The 22,702-nt window shown below is 34.6% G+C and overlaps 1 protein-coding gene across 5 annotated transcripts in view; it reads right to left on the reverse strand.

The window, feature by feature from the left end:
• The window catches only part of SPDYA (speedy/RINGO cell cycle regulator family member A), a 36,484-nt gene that overhangs the window by 12,358 nt on the left and 1,424 nt on the right, over window positions 1-22,702 (reverse strand). For 2 of the 5 annotated variants that reach the window (XM_042933356.1, XM_042933357.1), the window contains exons 2-7: window positions 21,095-21,171; window positions 20,300-20,381; window positions 18,965-19,217; window positions 15,903-15,961; window positions 13,692-13,777; window positions 7,957-8,128 (exon numbers count right to left, since the gene is read on the reverse strand). In XM_042933356.1, the coding sequence (XP_042789290.1) occupies window positions 7,957-8,128; window positions 13,692-13,777; window positions 15,903-15,961; window positions 18,965-19,217; window positions 20,300-20,381; window positions 21,095-21,129 (687 nt within the window). In that variant the 5' untranslated portion in view covers window positions 21,130-21,171. Of the gene's footprint in view, window positions 1-7,956; window positions 8,129-13,691; window positions 13,778-15,902; window positions 15,962-18,964; window positions 19,218-20,299; window positions 20,382-21,094; window positions 21,172-22,702 lie in introns of those variants that run through there. The other 3 variants (XM_042933358.1, XM_042933360.1, XM_042933359.1) reach the window with 2 other exon arrangements.

The raw sequence follows: 22,702 nt of genomic DNA on the forward strand, positions 1-22,702 counted from the left end.
CAGAATTTCTTATTCCTTCCATATTTAGTATTTCTTCCTTAACACTTGTACATCTTTATTTCCTATTTCTGGAATGTCCTCTCCCTTTATTTGTCTTAGTATCGCTTTTCCTTCAATGCTGAGCATAAGTCCCACATTTTAAATACTCCAGCTTTTAGATTGTATTGTTTCATTGTTAATCTGACATTAGGACTTTTAACGTGTCTAGTACTCAGATATCTATCTGTCTATCTATCTATCTATCTATCTATCTATCTTTTTATGAATGTAACCAATCTACGGAAGAACTCTGGGCAGGAAGAGTCTCTCATACACCTATCAAAGGCCCTCCACACAATATTATTTAGTCATATATTTTTTATTGATAGATGAAAATAATTGATAGATGAAAATAGGAATTAGAGGCCACTGACATTATAAACTTTCAACAGCATGATTTTTATAAGAATTCTGTCACAAACTCTAGTGAGAAGAGCAGAGAAACATAGGAAGCAAAGGGCACACAGTAAGTTTGGTAAACCATTCTTTCTACAACAAGCTAGGCATCAGTCTCTCCACATGCTAAACCAGCTAGAAAAATGCATGCACACATATTTGTGTGCTTTTCTAAATACAATTTTTTAATACCTATTTTATTTTGGAGAGAGAGAGAGAGAGGCAGAGAGAGAGAGAGGGAGACATAGAATCTGAAGCAGGCTCCAGGCTCTGAGCTGTCTGCATGGAGCTCGACACGGGGCTCACACTCACCAACCATGGGATCGTGACCTGAGCCGAAGTCAGTTGCTTAACTGACTGAGCACCCAGGTGCCCCATTTGTGTGCTTTTAAATGTTTGCACATATTTTATACACACAAATATAATTAGAATATTATTGTGATAACAGTTAATTAAAAAGAAAATTGTAAGAGGGTCAGGAAAGCAGGATTTAGTTCTATGACCTTAGGCAAATTATGTAACTTTCTGGGCTACAGGGTGTATTTTGTATATGAACAAACAGGTCACTTACAGTCCTCAAATTCTATGATTTATGAAAGTAACTTCTTTAAAGCATTGGTAGCACTTGATCTACTGGGAATGTTATCCTAGTTTTTACTTTATCTTACTCTTCTGTCATTTTTAGTGATTTTGTTGTTGTTGTTCTTTTGGTGGGTGTTACAAAATTTAATACCTGGACCTCTGTTTTTCTCTATATATTTTACTGGTTATGATCTCGAGATAGTATAGTATAGTATAGGTGTTAAAAAAAAAAACAACCCAACTCTGCGTGTGCCTGGGTGGCTCAATTGGTCAAGTGTCTGGCTCTCGATTTCAGCGCAGGTCATGATCTCATGGTTCGTGGGATCAAGCCCCACCTTGGGCTCCATGCTGACAGCACAGAGCCTACATGGGATTCTCTCTCTCTCTCTCTCTCTCTCTCTCTCTCTCTCTCTCTCTCTCCTCCTCTTTTTCTGCCCCTCCTCTGCTCTTTCTCAAAATAAACAAACAAACACCAACTCTGGAATCAGACTGCCTAGGTTTGAATACTGGTATGCTGCTTGACTAACTGTGTGACCTTAGAGAAATCATTTATTCTCTCTGTGCCTCAATTTCCCCTTCTGGGATTATCTAGCTAGCTGTAAGAAGAGTTATGAGAGTTAACACATATGCAGTACTTAGAACAGTGCCTGACAAGTACCCAAAAAGTACTAACATCACTTTCACCATGGATCTCTTATCTACTCTACCAAGCTTTCAACATCACTTATATGTGTTGACTCATACTTTATTCGTACCTGTTGACCATTCACTTAATTATCCAAGTATCACCTTAAATTCATATGTGTGATATAAAATTCCTTATTTTCTCAATAAACCAGTTTGTTTCTTTAGCATTCCCTATTTTCATTATGGAACCCATTACTCCTTCTGTTCTACAGATTTGAAACCCTGAAAGTGGACTTTCCCATATAATCTATATCCAACTGTTCAGCAAGTTATGACAATTATAATTTCATAACATTGATTTTTCTTTGGCATCATTATATTCAGCACTAGGTTGATACCTTCCTTTCTGACCTATACCAAGTTTAGCAGTTTTCAGTACCCTCCCTATATTGGGTCTCTGCTGCATATGGTCATTGGATTATTTTGTTTAAAACTCTGTTTATATCACATCTCTGATTTCTAAATTCTAATCTGGAATCAAGTAGTAGCTGATAGACAAATAAGCTATGATGATACTGTGCCATCTAGGCCAGAATACATAACAAGATCAGAGAAAAGATTCCTTTAGATAAAATTGCTACCCTCCATGATGCATAAAGGGACTGGAATTGGAGTCTAACTCTCATCAGATTGGCATATTCCATAATTTGTGAGCCAATCTAGAAATCAAGCTATCATCAACCTAAATAAATTCCACCTCAGAGGAGCTGCTATCCAAAAAAGTAAACTAACTGTAACTAAGAAGATAATAATAACAGAATGAGTAGGGAAATAGTCTTTACTCTTTTCTGGAAAGGCCTACATATATTTTTCAATTAAATCATACCTCATCTCTTTCCAAAAAAGGATTATTGGCAGCTGACAAAAACAGCAAATAAATTTTTCATTAAACTAGCACCCAAAAGGGAAAAATTTGGCTACAGGAAGAAAATAGAGGGGCGCCTGGGTAGCTCAGTCAGTTAGGCGTCCGACTTCAGCTCAGGTCACAATCTCGTGGTCCGTGAGTTCGAGCCCCGCGTCGGGCTCTGGGCTGATGGCTCAGAGCCTGGAGCCTGCTTCCGATTCTGTGTCTCCCTCTCTCCCTGCCCCTCCCCCGCTCACACTCTGTCTCTCTGTCTCAAAAATAAATAAACGTTAAAAAAAATTAAAAAAAAAAAAGAAGAAGAAAATAGATTTGCCAGTAGTAATGAGTAGTAGAATTGAGGTAGGTAGAGAGAAAACTTGGCTCTTAGCTTCTTTGCAGCAACTAAGGTTAAAAAAAGAGACAAATTACAAAATTCATATAACCTGGAAGGAGAGAATTAAGTTGACAGTGGTATATATATATAAAGAGTGCCAAGTTTAAGTACTAGCTGGCCCTACCACTTATTAAATAAATGACCATGGACAAGTTACAACCTTTCTAAGCCCCAGTTTCTTCATCAGAAAAATGGACAGAATATACTATTTAGTTCCTGAGATAAAATAATAGATATATGTGTGCCTTTCAAATTAACCAGTATGAGCAGTAGAAGCTAGATGTCAGAGAAAACAGAGCACTGAGAAGTCATTAGATATGAAATCACATCCTGAGTTTACCATTTAATTGATGTATGATCTTGAGTAAACCTCAAACTCCTTGGTCCTCAATTTCATCAGATGTAAAATAAGAATGCTGCAACTCTCACAGGCATTTTTGTGAGGATAAGAAGATAATCTACATATGAAAATATTTATGAATTTATGAAGCACAATGCAAATGTAAAGTATTATCATTGTAAGCCAGTTTATAAGTACTATCATAACTTGGGTTTACTTTAGGGTGAGACTCAAGAAATGAGTTGGCAGTATGTCAATACCAGGCTCTCAATAACAAATGTATAGAATACTTAGCTAAATTTCTAACGCCATGTCTTGCACTTTAATGCATCAAACTTCAGGGCAAAGATGATGTAACACTTTTTTACAACAAACCCCCATAATACTGAACTTAAGTGTCTTACTCATTAGGTAGCTATTGAATGAATAGTTAAGAGAACAGGATAAAGTCTACGTAATTTCTTTTCCTATGTACTACAATGATTCAAATGTACCTGGTCGGAACAGCCATAAAAAAGCTTATCTATGTGCCCCTGTTGTAAGAGGCAGTGCTAAGTCAGCAAGTTTTATAGTTTATTGTTTTTCTACTACATGGATAAGAAGGTATGAAAAAGAATCAGAAGCTTTAAATCCCATTCACTCTGTCAGCCAGCACTATTTACTGAGTACCTACTATGTGACATGCACTGTTCTAGGCACTGGAGGTCCAATAAGAAAATAAAGACCATACCCTCTTGGAATTTATATTCTAGTAGGGGGAAATCGTATTTGTAAGATAATTAAAACAGAGTATGTTATATGATGGTTAAGTGCTATGGAGGAAACTACGAAAAGAAATACAGAGGAACAGTGGGAAGTAGTACTTGTTATTTCAGCAGCTTTATTGAGCTATATTCTCAAAATACCATACAATTTACCCACTTAAAGTGTAGAATGGCTTTCAGTATGTTCAGAGTTGCACAACCATTATTATAGTCAATTTTAGAACATTTTCATCACTCCATAAAAAAAGTAATCACACCCCATTTCTCCTTCCCCTTGGCCTCTGGCAACGACTAAGCTACTTTCTATCTCTTTGGATTTGCCTATTTTGGACAGTTTATTTAATGGAATCATACAATATGTGGTCCTTTGTGACTGGCTTCTTTCGCTTAGCATGTTTTCAGGGTTCATCCATGTTGCAGCCTGTATCAGTACTTGATTCCTCTTAATTGCCAAGTAATATATCACTGTATAAATATACTATATGGTTTATCCATCCATTCACTGAAGGACATTTGCGTTTTCATTTTTTGACTATTACAAATAATGCTGCTATGAATACTCATGTACAAGTTATTGTGTGGACATACCTTTCCTTTCTTTTGTATATACAACTAGAACTGGAACTGCTGGGTTGTATGGTAACCCTGTTTAGTCCTTTGAGGAACTGCTACAGTTTTCCAAAACAACTACACTATTTTACATTCCCAACCAAAGTGTATGAGGGTTCCATTTTCTCCATATCTTTATCAACACTTGTTATATTTGTCTTTTTCACAATAGCTATCCTCGTGGGTGTGAAATAACATCTACTTGTGGTTTTGATTTTTCATTTCTCTGATGGCTAATGATGTCGAGCATCTTTCCATGTGGTTTTTGCCCATTTGTAGATCTTCTTTGGAAAAGCCTTTTCAGATCCTTGCCCTTTTAAAAGTTGTCTTTTTATTGTTGAGTTGTAAGAACTCTTTGTATATTCTAGACACAACTCCCTTATTGGACAGAAAATTGGCCAAAATTTTCATCCACTTTGTGGGCTTCTCACTTTCTTCATGGTGTCTTTTGAAGGACAAAAGTTTTCAATGTCAATGATAATCTCTATTTTCTTTTGTTGCTTGTGCTTTTGAGTTCAAGCTTGTGCTCGTATGATCTCTGAGAATCCTAATCCAAGGTAATGAAGATTTACACCTGTGTTTCCTTTTAAGAGTTTTGTAGTTTTTAGCTCTTACATTTCAGTCTTTGATCCATTTTGAATTAGTTTTTATATCTGATATGAAAATTGGGGTCCAAATGCATTCATTTGCATGTAGATATCCACTTGTCCCAGCATCATTTGTTGAAAAGACTATTCTTTCCCCATTGAATTTTCTTGGTACTTTTGTCAAAATTCAATTGAACATAAATATGAAGGTTTATTTCTGGACTCTTCAATTTTATTCCATTCAGGGAGATACTACTTGATGCAGGGTGCTAAGGAAAGGTTTCTCTGAGGTGCTATTTAAGTAGAATCCTAAATGAAGTGAGGAAGTGAAGCACACGGATATCTGGGGGAAAAACATTCCAGGCCAAAAAAAAAAAAAAAAAAAAATCCTGAGGTGGGAATGTCCTTGGTGTGTTTGAAGACGAGCAAGGAGGCCAGTGTAGTTGGAGGGAAGAGAGATGAAGAGATGAGAAGAGAGTTGGCAGACCAGGTAGAGCCATGATAAGGGTTTTGCCTTTTACTCTATGTAAGATGGGAAGCCTCTGGAGGCTTTTGAGTAGAGGACCAATGATTTGACTTACTTTCTAAAAGATTTACTCTGGCTGGTGTATGAAAATATACTACAGGAGAGAAAGATTATAAGAGAGACTACTTGGAAGATTATGGCAATGACTGAGACATGAGGAGACAATCAAAGTAGGATTTAGTGGTAGAGGTCGTGAGAAATGGTAGAATGCTGGACATTTTTTTAAGGTATGGATGTGAGAAAAGTATAGGGCAACAGTTTTTTGGTCTGAACAACTAGAATGATGAAGTTACCATTTATTAAGATGTGGAAGACTATATGTAGAAGGAGAAGTTTTGGAGGTCTGTGTAGGGGAATCAGAAACTGGATTGTCAGCATGTTAAGTATGAGGTATTTACTAGATAATGAAATATGAATAGGAAATTTAATATGCACATCTAGAATTAGGGGAGAGATCTATTGTCAATGTCAAAGCCTTGAGATACTAAACTTTTCTGTAAATCCCATTACACAACTAAGTTTACAGTTATCTAAAACTTTTTAGTCTTTTACACATACACCATTAAGGTACATCATACTCTGTCTCTTTAATAGTCTTATGCCAGCAACTGAAGTAATTCCATCTCCAATTGTGTAAATTAAGTTGTTGCAGTTATAATGCTAGTTGTTCTATCTTAGGAGTGGGTGGGCAATCTGCCATGAGGTGAGCATTGCCTATCCCAGCCTCTTGCCTCTGGTGCCCATTCCATGCTCTTAGCTGAGTGTACCATGGGGCTTAAAGTGTTCACTTTGAAAAAAAACCAGAGTGTTCAAGTAAGATCTACTATCATGTCCAAGGATGGCACAGGGGCACCAATTATCCACTCCTGACCTGGGGACATAGAGATAAAACATAGCAATACATGACTCTTTCAATGTCCTCTAATTGGAATGAGTTGTTTAAATCCTTTAATGAGGATCTATTAATTTGGGGGAGGGGAGATATACACTCAATTTTCCATATTTTTCTGTTGAATTTCATCTTTTTTTTTTTTTTTTTTAGAAAGAGTGAGTGAGTGAGCAAGGGGAAGAGAGAGAGGAGAGAGACAGAGAATCCCATGAAATGCAGAGAAAGAGGAAGAGAGAGTGTGGAGCCCAGAGTAGGGCTCGAGTTCACAAACTGTGAGATCATGACCTGAGCTGAAGTTGGATGCTTAACCAACTGAGCCACCCAGGCACCCCCACTGAATTTGACCTTGAAAAAACTTGGCCTTGCTATTTCAATCTTCTAAGTTATTTCTGAATCCTTTAATTTCCCTCAACATTCAACAGTCCTCTTAATTTAATACACAATTATCCATACTTGCTAATACTTTCATCTCATTAATAAATATAATTAACAAGGTTAATTCCAGGCAGACTTCTGTGACACACCTCCAAAGTCTTGCCTGAAGTTTGACACTAATCCATTAATTGGTTCTTTTGCCTATCATCATTTAACTGGATATAACTTCATTTCATTACAGCATTAACTAATTCACATTTACCAAACTTTACTAGTACTGGCCTACAATGATCACTGCCCTCCATTAATTTTCTATTTTAGAATATTTCTTTAGTTTGAAACATTAACTTTTTTCTTTATTGAAAACCTAGAACATTAGGTAAAATAACCCATTTTCTAATTTTTAGTGTTTTTCTGTTTGACTTAATAGAATCTGGCATCAAGGAAACTTACTTTATGTATTATTCTATGTGAAAAGAGGTATGATTTTTAACATATTTAAATTTATTTAAATTTTACACCATGTAGTTTGCATTTTAATCTTGGGAACTTGAAATTTCACATACTTTATTTGATGGAAATTATTATTCACCTCCAAATGTTATTAACATATTTTGCAATCTGCACACTGTCCTTTCCCAATATTCTGGTCATCTTTTAGACTAAAGAAACACACTAAAACAAAAATACTTACTACAGAAGTAGGCTGTTCTGAAAAACAGAAATGACAATTTTTAATTATTGTGGTAAAAAATTAAAATATCAACATTGTAATATACAAGATGTATTCATGGTAACCATCAAGGTTAATAGCCTACCCTTACATATACAAAAAATGTATTAGAAGCACATTTAAAAACAAGACAAGGGAAATTACATAAAGAGAAAACAGATTACATATATAAAGTTTTTTAAAAACCTTACCTCCTCACAGCATCGCCTGCTTACAATAGCCCTATAGTCAATTCTATCCCAGAGTTGGTCCCTTAATTTTAAGAAATTAGGGAACAATTTTCTCCAGTTTTTCCCTAAAGCCCATGGAAAAATTTCATATTTGGATTCTTCTTCATCTTCTTCAACTGTATTAGCCAGATACCTAACAAAAAAGACCAACAACTCAAAAAAGAAATGGGAAAAGGACAAGAACAGGCAGTTCACAAAAAAATATATAAATTACTTACAAACACATAAAGGTGTTCAACCTCACTCATAATTAAAAAATGTAGACCAAAAATAGAAATACAGTGAGTTGAGTTCCGGATATTTTGTTTGTTTTTTAATGTTTATTTATTTTGAGAGATGGAAGGGGCAGAGAGAAAGGGAGAGAGAGAATCCCAATCAGGCTCAACACTTAGCATGGAGCCCAACATGGGGCTTGATTCCACAACCATGAGATCATGACCTGAGCTGAAATAAGAGTCAGAGCTTAACCAACTGAACCACCCAGTCGACCCAAGTTCTGGATATTTTTGTATTCCTATAAAATTTGAACTTTGTTCCAGGATGCAGTTAAGTTACTTAGAAACAGTCTGATCCTTTCAGGCCTTGCTTTAATGATTTGTTAGGTGGATCTAGAGCAATGTTCAGTCTGGGGTAATTATTCCCCACTACTGAAGCAAGACATTCTTGAGTACTCTACTCAATATTCTGTTAATTATGAGTTTTTTCAGTCTGGCTGGTGGGAACAGGCAAAATTCCCAGCTCTGGGTGAATATTAGGCACTGTTCCCTCTAATCTTTCCCCACACCCAAGTAGTTTCCTTATATACATATGGAAATCAGTATCCTCCTAAATACATGAGGGGGATCAGGCATGCACAGAAACAGGTACACATGACTCATAATAAAAAGAATCATCAACCAAAATTGACACGTTAGAAGTAACAGACATTAAACAGACAAGGACATTAAAACTGTTATATTTACTCCAGATGTTCAAAAAGAACAGGAGACACAAAGTGTACTTCTAGAGATGAAAACTATCTGTACAATGAAAAATACATGGAGTAGGATTAATAGACTAAATACTGCAGAAGAAAAGATTTGTGCACTGAAGACAGCAATATAAACTACCTAAACTGAAACATATAGAAAAAAAGAAACAAAAATAATAGAGCCATCAATGAGCTGTGAGACAACTTCAAGTGGTCTAATGAAGGCGAAACTGGAGTCCCTAACAAGAGTTGGGTGGACAGAAAAAATATTTGAAGAAATAATCGCTGAAAGTTTTTGAAATTTTATGAAAACTATAAACATACAAAGAAGCTGGATGAACTCCAAAGCACAAAATATGAAGAAAATTACACCAACACACAACATAATCAAATTATTCAGAACAGGTGATAAAGAGAAAATCGTAAAGGCAGTCCAGACAAAAAATGAGACATTAGATAACACAGAAACAGAGGTAATGACAGAGATTTCCCACTGGAAACAATGAAAGCACCATAGATGATTTTCTAAGAAAAACAAGCAACTTCCAATAAAAAAAGTGTAAAACATGTAAGGGAACAGTGTACCATAAACATAAACAGACCCTGAGGTCTGAAGATACTGAAATTAATAGTCCAACACGAAAGAAATAAATCCTAAAAGCAATAAGAAAGGAAGGCAAATGATCCCAAGTGGAAGGTTTGAGATGCAAGAAGGAATAGTAAGCAAAGATATAAATATGTAAGTAAGTCCTTAAATAAATGTTCAGTGTAAAAACAACAATAATAATGTCTCAAAGTTTTTGGAGGGCTTCATGTAGAACCACAGAATTGCAAAACAAGAGAATATAAGTTGAGAAAGGGGTGACTGGAGTTAAAATGTTTACGGCTCTTGATTAAAAACAACTGGGATAGAGCTTCCTGGTTGGTGAACATGCAGAGATCAAGGGGTGCTGAGGGGTTATGGAAGCTCCATGCCTTTTCCTCATACCTTGCCCTATGCAAATCTTCCATCTGGCTGTTCCTGAGTTATATCCTTTTATAAGAAACCAGTAATCTAGTAAGTTAAAAAAATAGGTAACTAGGATAACTGCTGAAAGGATATAGACTGCATAATTTCCTAAAAAGCAGAGGAATAAAAGGTATCAAAAAATAAAAATTAAAAAGATCTCACAGAAAAAGTGGGACGTAAAGACAACAAGATAGTAAAAAATTCAAATATATAAGCAATAATATAGAATATTATTATTCTGCAGTGAAAATGAATGAACTAGAGCTACACATATCAATATAAATGAATCTCAAATCATATTATAAAGCAACAGAAGGAAGTTACAGAAGAACAGTGCACATTATTCTTTTACATATAGCTTAAAAACAGGAAAAACCAAACAATATATTATTTAGAGGGTTATATACAGAATAAAGAAAATCAAGAAAATTACTATCTGTGGAAGGGAGGGGGCTCTAACTGGGAAATTGTGCACTGTGAGCCTCTAAGATTCTGGCAATGTTCTATTCTAAAGTTGAGTCATGGGTATATGGGTATTTGTTTTGCTTTTTCTTTAACATAAACATATACACATTCCATATACCACTTTTATAGATATGTCACATTAGAAAAATTCAAAAGGCACAGAAATGTATAGTATACTTCTATTCATATAATATATACACTGGTTCATGTATAGAAAATTATTTCTAGATACACATGATATGTTCATTGTTCTTGAGGAAGGATGCCAACGTCTTGAGACATGAATACTTACTTTTAATTGTATACCCACTTATGTCCTTTTAAAAAACTACATGCATATTCAATTTAGTTACATTAATATAAAAATAGCACCTATTACTTTACCTTCCCTTAAAATAACTGTACATATTTTTAAATTACCATAATATAAAAGCACCTCATATGAAACCCATTCAGTTATATGAATCCAATCATGTCCTCTGTGAAATTACATAATTTCTTACTTTAGTATCCTTGATAGTTCTTAGTAAAGGGTAGACAGAAGCCAGAGGTTGGCTCCTTTCACGCTTGTTAACCAAATAAAACAAAATCTATAACATACTATGGTACTATGCTATCAGAACTACATTGTAATTCTACTCTAGATTAACAATTTTTCAGGCTCAATGTTATAAAAATATTTGTATTGTATGCATGTAAGTTGTCTTCTAATTTGAAATAGATTTTCTTGGAGCAGAGTTCATTTCTTTTGTATAATAGCTAATTATGCTTATCCAAATAAAGAATTAAGAACAACCACACGTTAAAGGATGCAAAAAAACAATTTAGATACATGTTCCTTCCCTTTAAGCAGCCTATAGTCAAGTAGAAGAGGTAACTAAGTATGAAACAAATAACTGTACAAGAGAATATGGAATAATGACAATAAAAGTCCTGAGTGTTGTAAGAACATATAGGAAGGAAAAGAACTTGAGTTAGAACTGTGGCTAACTGGGACATTTGGGTGACTCAGTCAGTTACACATCTGACTCTTGATTTCAGCTCAGGTCAAGATCTCAGGAACTGTGAGACCGAGCCCTGCGTCAGGCCCTGTGTTGCACTTCATGCTGTAAGTGTGGAGCCTGCTTGGGATTCTCCCTCTACCTCTCAAAATAAATAAATAAACTTAAAAAAAAAAAAAGAACTGTCGCTAAGAAAATATTTACTGAGAATTATTGAGTCAGGATATATAAAAAAGTATGATTAGATATAAAATGGAAATTATAATCCATGTTATACAGACTACTACACAGTAAACTCGTGCTGCTTTACTTTACTGGTAATAACATTACCAAAATGTCAAACAAATCCAATTTCAGGCATTTGTAAGAATTAAAAAGAAAGCTTCTTTTGGTTTGTTTTTAATTTGCAGGTAGAAAAAACTACAAAATAGATATTGTATCAACACAGAGGTATAATATAATACTAAGGAGACATGTTAACAGCAATGTAGCTTAGTGGTTAATCACTAAATTTGGCCACGGGCAAGTCACACCTGACTGTGCACCCCAGCCCTGCCACTTACTAACTTTTGTGAGACTTGGAAGTACTTCCCTTCCTAAGTCTCAATTTCCCCATATGTAGAATGAAGAGAATTTAATAATGTATCTCACAGAGAAGATTCAAGGAGCTTATAAAAAAACAATTTTTGTGGTGTCCTGCACATAACACTCAGTATTAGTTAGTACTATTATATTCCCACAGTTTATCAATCATCACTAAATTTTATAAGGTTCATTATCCCTTATGCATGGGGAAATATGTCTTCTAAATACAAGGAGATCAGTTTCTTCTAGTCCTATTTCTTGAATCACACTTTGAGTCTGAATTAAATAGACTTTGAGTAAAAACTCACTCATCAGTGCAAACAGTTGTTGAGGTATTCAACTTAAGTATTTTTTATATGTAGTTCCCTAGTTAAGTACTTAAAATTATATTCATACATTCCCAACTGCAGTATTATATCCAGGTACTGGGTATAAAAAGTTTCGAGATTGAGATACATTTTCTTAAACATTGCTTCTAGTATAATTCTGACCTATAGGCTGGAAAGCCATGTTATTAAAACCATTTAACAGAAATGGTTAGTATCAAAGCTAGTATGAACGATCCAATATAAAGTCAATAGAAGAATAGAAGAATTGGAAAAAACAGCTATATTCCTTGGTCAAAGTTCAGTGTGTTAAGTCAAAGAGTCAGTGGTTACTAAAGAAAGGTGTCAGATATGAATAACTTCTTTTTTTAAAATGTTTTTTGATGTTTACTTTTGAAAGAGAGAGAGAGGCAGACAGAGCACGAGTGGGGGAGGGGCAGAGAGAGAGGGAGACAGAGAATCCGAAGCAGGCTTCAGGCTCCAAGCTGTCAACACAGAGGCACCCAGGCACCCCAGATATGAATAACTTCTAGGTTACAGACAAAAATCTATAATTAGTATGTCTGTAGCATTTTCCACAAGTTGTTTCATGTAAAAGGAAAATGATGATGACTTTAAGTTTATTTTGAGAGAGAGAGCATGCACATGTGCATGAGTGGGGTAGGGGCAGAGAGAGAGAGGGAGAGAGAATCCCAAGCAGGCTCCACACTGTGTGGTGGAGCCCAACAGGGCGCTCGATCCCACAAACCATAAGATCATCTGCAAGATCATGATCTGAACCGAAAACAAGAGTCAGACGCTTAACTGATTGAACCACACAGGTGCCCCAATCACGATGATTTTTGCTATAAATTTACTGGAAATTTCAAACTGAATATTCTGGATTTTAAAACATATCTGAGTCCAAAAGAGGAGAATTTGGGATAATTTATATGGAGCACTCTGAAATATGTAAAAGATACAATACAAACCCAAGTGGAATACTGAAAAATAAATCTTACGCATATGGCAGGATAAGATCAGTGAAAAGAACATAAAAATATTCTATTAAAGTAAAAAAATATATAACTTCTATATATAAAGCCTATTCAAGGATATACATCAGGTTTTTAAAAGCCTCTGTTTTATTTTTTTATGGGTTGCAATGTTAACTTCATTTACTTATTTTTTTAAGTAAGCTCATACCCAATGTGAGGCCAGAACTTACAACACAGAGATCAAGAGTCGCAAGTTCTACCTAATGAGCCAGCCAAGTGTCCCAAAACAGACTGTTTTAAATAAGTTATCATATATATTATAAATAAGGACCACAAAAATCACTTAGTAGAAAGCATACTTACAGAGCAATAAAGAAATTTATCCTGGTATGCTCATTTATGGTAAATTTAGCTCTCTTGAAATAAACAAAGGTCATAGCCAAAAGATACTATAGGGAAAAAAGTAAAAGTTAATATTAATGTTTTACGTTCATACGTAAAACTGCTTTAAGATAGTTATCTTTAAGATGAATAATAAGCTAAAAACAATAAAGCATTATCTATCTTTATTACAGAATTACCTATTTATTTGGGTCCTTATTTTCTGGCTTCCTGTAATCCATGTGAATGGTAAGAAATAGTTCTGAACCATTTATCATGATTAAGATTAGGAAGAACTCCTAAATTTTATTATTGCCAATATTTTTTGAACCAAAACCCTAATTTTTTTCTATCTTAAATTTCAAATACATAGAGAAGTTGAAATAATAATAAAACAAATAACCATACATCCTTCACCTAGATTCATCAATTGTTAGTGTGTTGCCACATTGGCTTGACATATGTATCTATACAAAAATTTTTTCCTGACTCCTTCCAGTTAATTGCAGACACCTATACTCATTTTTCATTCATTCAGTCATTCATTCATTCATTCATTCATTCTTCATTCATTGTGGGGGGGATTTTTAAATTGAGGTATAATTGACACAGATGTATATATTTAAAGTTTACAGTGTGATGATTTGTTATATACATTGTGAAGTGAATAGCAAAAACAGGTTAATCAACATATCCTTCACCTCACATAATTATCTTTTTTCCCTTTTTGTTAAGAACACCTAGGGTCTACTCTCTTAGCAATTTCACATACTCACTTTTAAAAATAACTTCAAATCAGAAATTAGAATAATTTATTCTAATGGCTCTATTTTCTTCAGAAAAAAAGTGTTTTAAATGTGTTATTAGAAAGACATATCTTTCCTGGTATTAGGGCACTGTCCAGGTTCTATATGTTAAAAATAAAAACAATTAAAGTACTGATGTATTAGATTCTCTCTCATAAAATGCCTTTTTATCCTACCTTCACAGGATTCACTACAAAGGTGACTCCAAGTTTTCAAGATAACTTTCAGTAGAGAACTCTTAAATACGGTATGCATGGTTAGTTACTTTAAAAACACTGCCCCCTGCTGTCCAGCAACTTTAATTACTGCAATGCATTTAAAACTGTAAAGTAGGAAACTTACAACTCCACATGCACATTACACAGCTATTTTATATGAAGGCATTAATATTAATTTTTAGAAGTGTTAGAAAAATTGTTATGTTTAAAAATATCTCATCTTTTAGAAATACATCTTGAAATATTCATGGATAAAATAGTCTAGTTTTGGGAAGAAGGATTAGAAGAAACAAGCAGAGCCATGAGCTGATGATTACTGTAGCTCCATGATAGGCACATAGAGGTTTTTTAATTCTATTTTCTCTACCTCAAGGTATACATGTTTTAAATTTTCCAAAATTAAATTTCCAAAATTAGAGATTAAAAAGACCAAACTTCGATTTTATCTGTGTTATCTTAAGCTTGAAATAAAAAAGTTCACATCAATATTAACTTAATGTATATTTAATCATAAGCCAGGCTTCCATTCAAACCTTTCCCACATTAAATGGGACATTAAATTTAAGTGTGAAATGAAGTCATGCTGAATTTTCTGATATGACTACCTGGTCTAAGATACCATTTATAAAGCTGAGATCATAATTGTTCTGCTAAATCTAAAGAGTACAGAAATATGGTCCCTAGTATGTAAGTCAGCATCATGACGATCTTTTAGAAACACAGATTCCGAAATAAAAAACACAAGTACCTAATTTTATCTATAAAATTATTGGGATTTGTTTTACCTATAAAATATTAACTGTATCACAGACCACCTTAGTGAAATTAATCTCAGAATATTCAGTAATTCAGAATTACTCCATAGCTTGATAAGAGGTGATAATTCTGATCAAAACATGTTAAGTCTATACTGATTCTTGTTTTCAATCAGATAACAGACTTAAGGTCACTTAAATATAATTAATAATATTCTGCAATTCCTCAAGTATAAAATGAGTCTATGATGTATGCTAATTTCAAAAATTAATGCATAAGGATTACCCCTTAGAAGGAGCAACGCAGGCTAGTCCTTTTCCTAACAATAATTAATAGGATAGAAAATTCTTATAAGGTTTTGTTAAAGTTCTGATGGTTTAGTAACATAATAATTACATCTTTACCAAATTTACCTTGTCTGCAATTTTACAGCAGCAGTCCATCCACAAGAAATCTTGAATTAAATCGTCATCTAGAACAAAAGGTAGCTATGACTTGTCTTTTAAAAACAGAATGTTTCCTTTTGAAGAATTAATTTCAAGATAGGGGATTATAAATGATGCTTAGAAATCAAACAAAAATGCCTGGACAAGCACTGTCTAAAATGTAATTTTCACTTCTTTGGTGCATTTACCATTGCAAGCACTGTACAAAAAGTTACGGCTTTTACTCTTGGGTAATCTGATTTGCTCTGGCCAGAGAGGGTATGGTAGAAGTGTTTGGTTTCCTGACTATCCCAATAGCTCTTTGAGAAAGATGTCTTGGGTAACTGTAGATTAGCTCTTTATTACTTTCAAAAATCAATCTTTACTGGTAGAAATGGAGTCTGATAAAAGATAACTCAGTCTTTAAGAAATAATGACTAAATGAATATTACTGATTTTCAAAATGTTTTTACTCTTCCTACTACTTTCCCCTGTTAGGTCTCAGGGTATTTTCAGTTTTGAATTCTTCTTTTCACCTATTTATCTCTGTCCAATTATCTATTATCCAAATAATAATGAAAATGTCTATATAAAGATTCATAATTTATTAGCTATTTACAATTAATACTTAATTCTGGAAAAACTGAGTATTATGACAAAAGATTAACAAAAATACTTTTAAAATATGCAAAAGTAGGTCAAAAGTACTTACTTCAATTTTAAAAGGTCAAAATATATAATCCCCAAATATATGAGTAGTTGTCTGAATACAATCTGAGAAAATCTGCTTTTTCCATTCCCCCCTTCATTTTAAGTTAAATAACAAACAAAACATACTTCTTTATACTAATTTTTACATCCTAGAAATATCAATATGGTCAAATACATGGAAAATTCCAAGAATAAGTACACATTTTCTTAGAATTAATTTCTGCCTTGTTAATTCCATTTTTTAAAAAGTAAACTCTACACCCAACATGGGGTTCTAACACACAACCCCAAGATCAAGAGTCTCATGCTCTACTGAGCCATCCAGGCATCCAGCTATTTCTTAAATTACTTATGGTAGAACCAGGTATTTTCTATTTCTCAGGATCAGCTATGAATAATAGAAAAGTTTGTTGGTAATAGTTTTGCACTAGTCTTAATAAAGAGAAGGGGGAACTTATATTAAGAGTATTATACTTACACTACTTACATTTTTTCTTTTTAGCTCATCTTCTGATTTTACTTTACTTTAAATCTTAACCAGCTTGCCCTTTCTTTTTTCTTCCTTTCTTTCTTTCTTTCTTTCTTTCTTTCTTTCTTTCTTTCTTTCTTTCTTTCAAGGTTTATTTATTTTGAGAGAGAGAGAAAGTGTGAGTGGGAGAGGAGCAGAGAGAGGGAGAGAGAGAGAATCCTAAGCAGGCTCTACACTGTCAGTGCAGAACCTGATACGGGGCTCGAACTCACAAACCATGAGATCTTGACCTGAGCTGAAGTTGGACCCTTACCAACTTAGCCACCCAGGCACCTGCCTGCCTCTCTCTCTTCCTTCCTTCCTTTTCTCCTCCTTCTCCTCCTCCCTTCCTTCTTTTCCTCCTCCTCCTCCTTCTTCTCCTTCTCCTCCTTCTTCTTCTTCTCCTTCTCCTCCTCCTCCTTCTCCTTCTTTTTTCATATTTTTTTTTTTTTTTAAGATTTTTGTCTTCTGAGCAGGGCAAACACTCTTGTCCCCAACTGACTTCTGCCTGTTACCTGGATCTAAGAGACTGTGGTACCTACATGACTTGATTCACTCCTACAGATATTTACCAGAATCCATCTATCCTACCCTTTAGTCTAATCTGTCTACCTTACTACCTTACCTTAAAAAAAAAATTCGTCCCTTCCTTGGCTACTAGAATATAAAATAGTTTCTTGTTTTAAGAAATTTGTCAGCAAAGTAGCATTGTCTCATGATCTGAACAGATAAATTTAAACTCATTTCATGAGCATGATGATAAAGCCTAATTTTTAAAAATATTCCGCTGGGACCCCTGGGTGGCTCAGTTGGTTAAGTGTCCAACTCAATTTTGGCTCAGGTCATGATCTCATGGTTCCTGAGTTTGAGCCCTGCATCAGGCTCTGTGCTGACAGTGCAGAACCTGCTTGGGATTCTCTCTCTCCCTCTCTCTGCCCCTTCCCCACTCACACTGTCTCTCTCTTTCTCAAAATAAATAAATAAGCTTTAAAAAACAAACAAGCAAACAAACAAAAAACCCCACAATATTCCCCATATGTGGGGCACCTGGCTGGCTCAGTAGGAAGAGCATGAGACTCTTGATCTGGGGGTCATGAGCTGGAGCCCCACACTGGGTGTAGAGATTACTTAAATAAAAATAAAATATTAAAAAATAATTCCTGGGGTGCCTGGGTAGCTCAGTCAGTTAAGCATCCAACTCTTGATTTTGCCTCAGGTCATGATCTCAGAGTCATGGAATCAAGCTCCACTAAGCAAGGAGCACGGAGCCTGCTTAAGATTCTCTTTCTCCCTCTCCCTCTGTCACTTCCCCATGTGCACATGTGCTCTTTTTCTCTCTCTCTCTCTCTCTCAAAGAAAAAAAAATCCCTACATATAATACTGAAACTTCTCGAGGTTGGCCAACCTTCCCAGTTTGCTCAGTTTCAGCACTGAAAATCCTGGGAAACACCTCAGGCCCAGTCAAACTGGGCTGGTTGGCTCACCTGAGACTTTATGTAGTATTTTACTTAGGTCACACAAAACTCATGCTATGAACTTGAATTGCTCAGAATTCACATTTGACACTTGGATTTAAGTAGTCTAGAAGCAAGATGAATCTGAACTTCAAATCCAAAAGCAATCCAAAACAACAAATATCCAACATTAAAAAAAAAAAAAAAAAAAAGACAAACCCTAAGTAAAACAAAACCAAATTGATTGGAGACAGAAAATCTGACATAGAAAATAACAACATCTTCTTTGATTATTATGAAAATAATAAAGTAGATCTTTAGATTCTCTCATTTTTAAGTACCTTACAATTACTGCTATTACAACATTTTAAACGTACCAAATAATTTAAAGAAAGCAGTCATTTCCTGTCGCTGTATAACTAGACAGGGTCCTTTGGGGCGTTTAGACTTGTTGCTATTATGTGCATTTTTTTCAGATGCTGGCCAACTATCTTTAAAAATAGGACGCTTCAGATTAATGGGTTTTTTAGGCTGATGTGATCTATTTGACCCTGATTTTACATGAACAGTGACAGTAGGCGGTGTCTCACAACACAGCTGATTATGTCTCATTTTGGTTTCCCAAGATTCCTGTAAAAATAAAACATAATAATTTACCACACTCTTGTTCATTTCTATATAAAAACAACTAATCAGATGACATTACCAGATGCAGTCATATAAAATGTTATTGAACTTGCTACTAAAATATTATTTGTGATAGTAACTCACATAAGAAATTGTTTTTATCATTCATTGCTAAGAAATGCTTTGTTTCCTTTGGGTAACTGATACACCTTCTTTTCTCAGTAAGATCCTGTATACCATTTTGCTTTGACTACTAGGGAACCCAAAACCAAATTTGAAAGTTAACTAGAGAAACTAGGCTGCACTTATAATCTATTTGTGGTATTCTTTTTTCCTAAAGTTTTAAATTCTGCTTATACTGACATACTTTTATCATATAGTTATTATATGACACTTCAAACTTTTTATAGAACAAGGCAAGCTATTTCCAGAAATAAATTATTATCATATCAAATCTTACATTGAAAGTAATCCACCTCCCCACACAAAATATTTTCGTACTGGTAATTCTTTGATATGCTACAAAAATCACTTATTCAACAAGCATTTACTGGTATTTATTGAAAAGTTAAAAACAATTCTAGCAAAGAAATGTAGGGTATACGTGAGGGATTCTCATAAATTGATCACTCTAATTTTTAAATTTGTGAGTGTATGACTTAGTGGTTAAATGAGCCATTGCTTTAGGGAAGAAAGATGGGCTTATCACTGTTTCGCTAAAATAAAATAACTCTTAAAAAACAGAATCCTTATTGAAATGACTACAGCATTTTTCTCTATCATAACCACAAACTGTTGATTTGAGTGATTGATTTTAAGTGTATATGAATGTACAGTGTTATAATAAAATTAGAAACAAAGTTAATTCATCAATATTTAACAATATGCATAATCACTACCATGTTTGGTGGTAATTAGTTCACATAATTATTACTACAGTTTGTATTACTTTTGTAATACCTTTTTTATACGGTGGTAGGAAATGGACATATGCATAGGCAAAGCAGGAAACTACTCTGAGATCCTAATGAGAACTTCTGAACCCATAACTCACAGTGACCCAAGCATGGCAATCCATAACTCACAGTGACCCAGGCAGCCATGCCTCCCTTGGTGTTCAAGGAGTTAGGTACAGATTCTCCTTCCTGACCCTCAGAAACTTCCCTGCTGAAGGAAGGAATGGAAAATAAGATTGGATATAGTAGGGCTAGATCAGCAATGTCCACTGTAATGTGAGCCACATTTGTAATTTTATATTTTTAAAGCCACATTAAAGAAGTACTAACAAGCAAATGAATCTTCGTAATATGTTTTATGTAATCTGGTATACCCAAAATATCATTTTAGTGTATAATCAACATAAAAATTAATGAGATATTTTACATACTTTATTTTTCATACTGAGTCTTTGAAATCTGGTGTGTATTTTACACTTATAGTAGGTCTCAATTCAGATGCTAAATTTCCAATAGTGAGAGTGAAAAGTAGTCCTACCAATACAGTAAAGTAGTGTGTAAGGGAAAAATATTTTACACTCCTTCAGTACTTAATTTTAAATTAAAATAAAAAATTTTCAGTTGCACCATCCACATTTCAAGTGCCCAACAGCCACATGTAGCTAGCAGCTATCATATTAGACAGCAGAGGGCTAGATTATGAAAAACTAAGCAGAGGAAATTATATTCAATTGATTCTATAATTGCTCTCCTCCCTCTGTTTCACTTCCCTCCCATCCGCTCATCTTTCTTCTCATATCTAAGGTCCAACCAAATTTAAAGCAATTATGGAGTTGGGGGTGGGTGCTACAAACTCCATAGAAAAAGGAATGGGTGATAAATTGAAACTTGAGACTTCAGAACTTTCTGCTCTTTCCTACCCACCTCGTCTGGGAGACAGCTGGAGGTCTCATCTGCATCTTTTTTTTTTTTTTCCCCCGAAGTAAGAGCAGCCTTACAATCTAGATGGAAAAAATTAAAGTCAGGCTTCTCAAACTGGGAGCTAGGCTTGGGGGTGGAATGTGCCAGAATACAGAATAACTATGGCATATCTCCCAGAAGGTAAGTTTACTCAATGTTAGGTAACTTTAAAAGTGTTGTTATACTAAGATAACCACGGACATATCATGAAACCAGAAGGCAAATTTTGTCAATCAAATAGATAAATATGTTCATAGTATAGCTTTACACTATTCCGTTAAATTCTATATATGTGTTGGGATACTTCATATGAAATTTGAGGAAATAGAGAAAGAACTGTGAAATTCCCCAAACAGAGATTCATTGAAGTTAATCAGCAAACACTGGCAGAAAAGTTATGGAGACACTAAGGAGAGAAGCGATCAATGCTACATTCTTATTCGTATTCCAACTTGAGGTAGTTTTAAATTATGCTCTTCATTTAGATATACTGAAAATAGAGTTCTCATGGAAGCAAGAGGAAAAGAATGCAAGGCAACTAAAAATATGAGAAAGGGTAAGAGACAGGGAAGAAGGAAGGAACCAGAAGAAACTACACTCAAATGGTAAAACCCTGTAGTGGGTTTTTATGTGGACTCCACCAATCTGAAAAAAAATTGTACTAGAATTCACACTTGAATAGGATGTCTGGGGTCCCCCCCCCCCTTTGGTAAATATACCACAGCTAATTTATAGGTATCTAAAATAATTTGTTTTCTCTGGGGGTAATATAAAGAGTGTTAGGGTGTGGTGCACAGAATCATACGACAGAATCAGTATTGGGAGACTCAGCTGCCTATATGAAAAATCTAATAGCAACATCTGATGGCGATTCAGGGCAGGCAGGGAAACCTTAACTTCCTTATAATTGCAGCCTTACACTGAACACTTAATATGTGCCAGGCACTGTGCGAAAAGTTTCACATGCATTATCTCATTTAATCCTCAGAACATTTCTATAAAATGGGTATTATTTTATCCTTATTTTCTAGATGAGAAATTTGAGGCTTGGGGAAGAAGAAATTTGCCCATGGTCACATAATTAACGAGTGATAAACCTAGGATTTGAATCCAGGAATGTCTGACACCAAAGGCCCATATCCTTTAAACCACCAAAGAACTGTTTTCAAAATTAAATGAAATCATGTGTAAAACATCATGGTATGCAGCCCGATATTACTTACTGTCACCCTGCCAGGAAAACAAACCCAACTTATAAGCTTACACTTTATAAAAATTTAAGTCAAGCATTTGCATTGTCAATACGCAAAATAAATTATGACTTGGTGGTTAAATATTAGCCATTGCTTTAGGGAAGAAAGATGGGCTTATCACCGTTTTGCTAAAATAAAATAACTCTTAAAAAACAGAATCCTTATGGAAATAACCACAGCATTTTTTCTCCATCATAACCACACACTGTAAACTGTTAAAAAAAAAAAAAAAACACACAGCAAATTTAAGAAAAAAAAATTCTTGACAAAACTGCTGGAAGCTTTGCTGGGGCTATTATCACAACTCCATAATGTTGAT

Source organism: Panthera leo, chromosome A3 (genome assembly GCF_018350215.1).
Source record: "Panthera leo isolate Ple1 chromosome A3, P.leo_Ple1_pat1.1, whole genome shotgun sequence".
Taxonomy (NCBI): Eukaryota; Metazoa; Chordata; class Mammalia; order Carnivora; family Felidae; genus Panthera; species Panthera leo.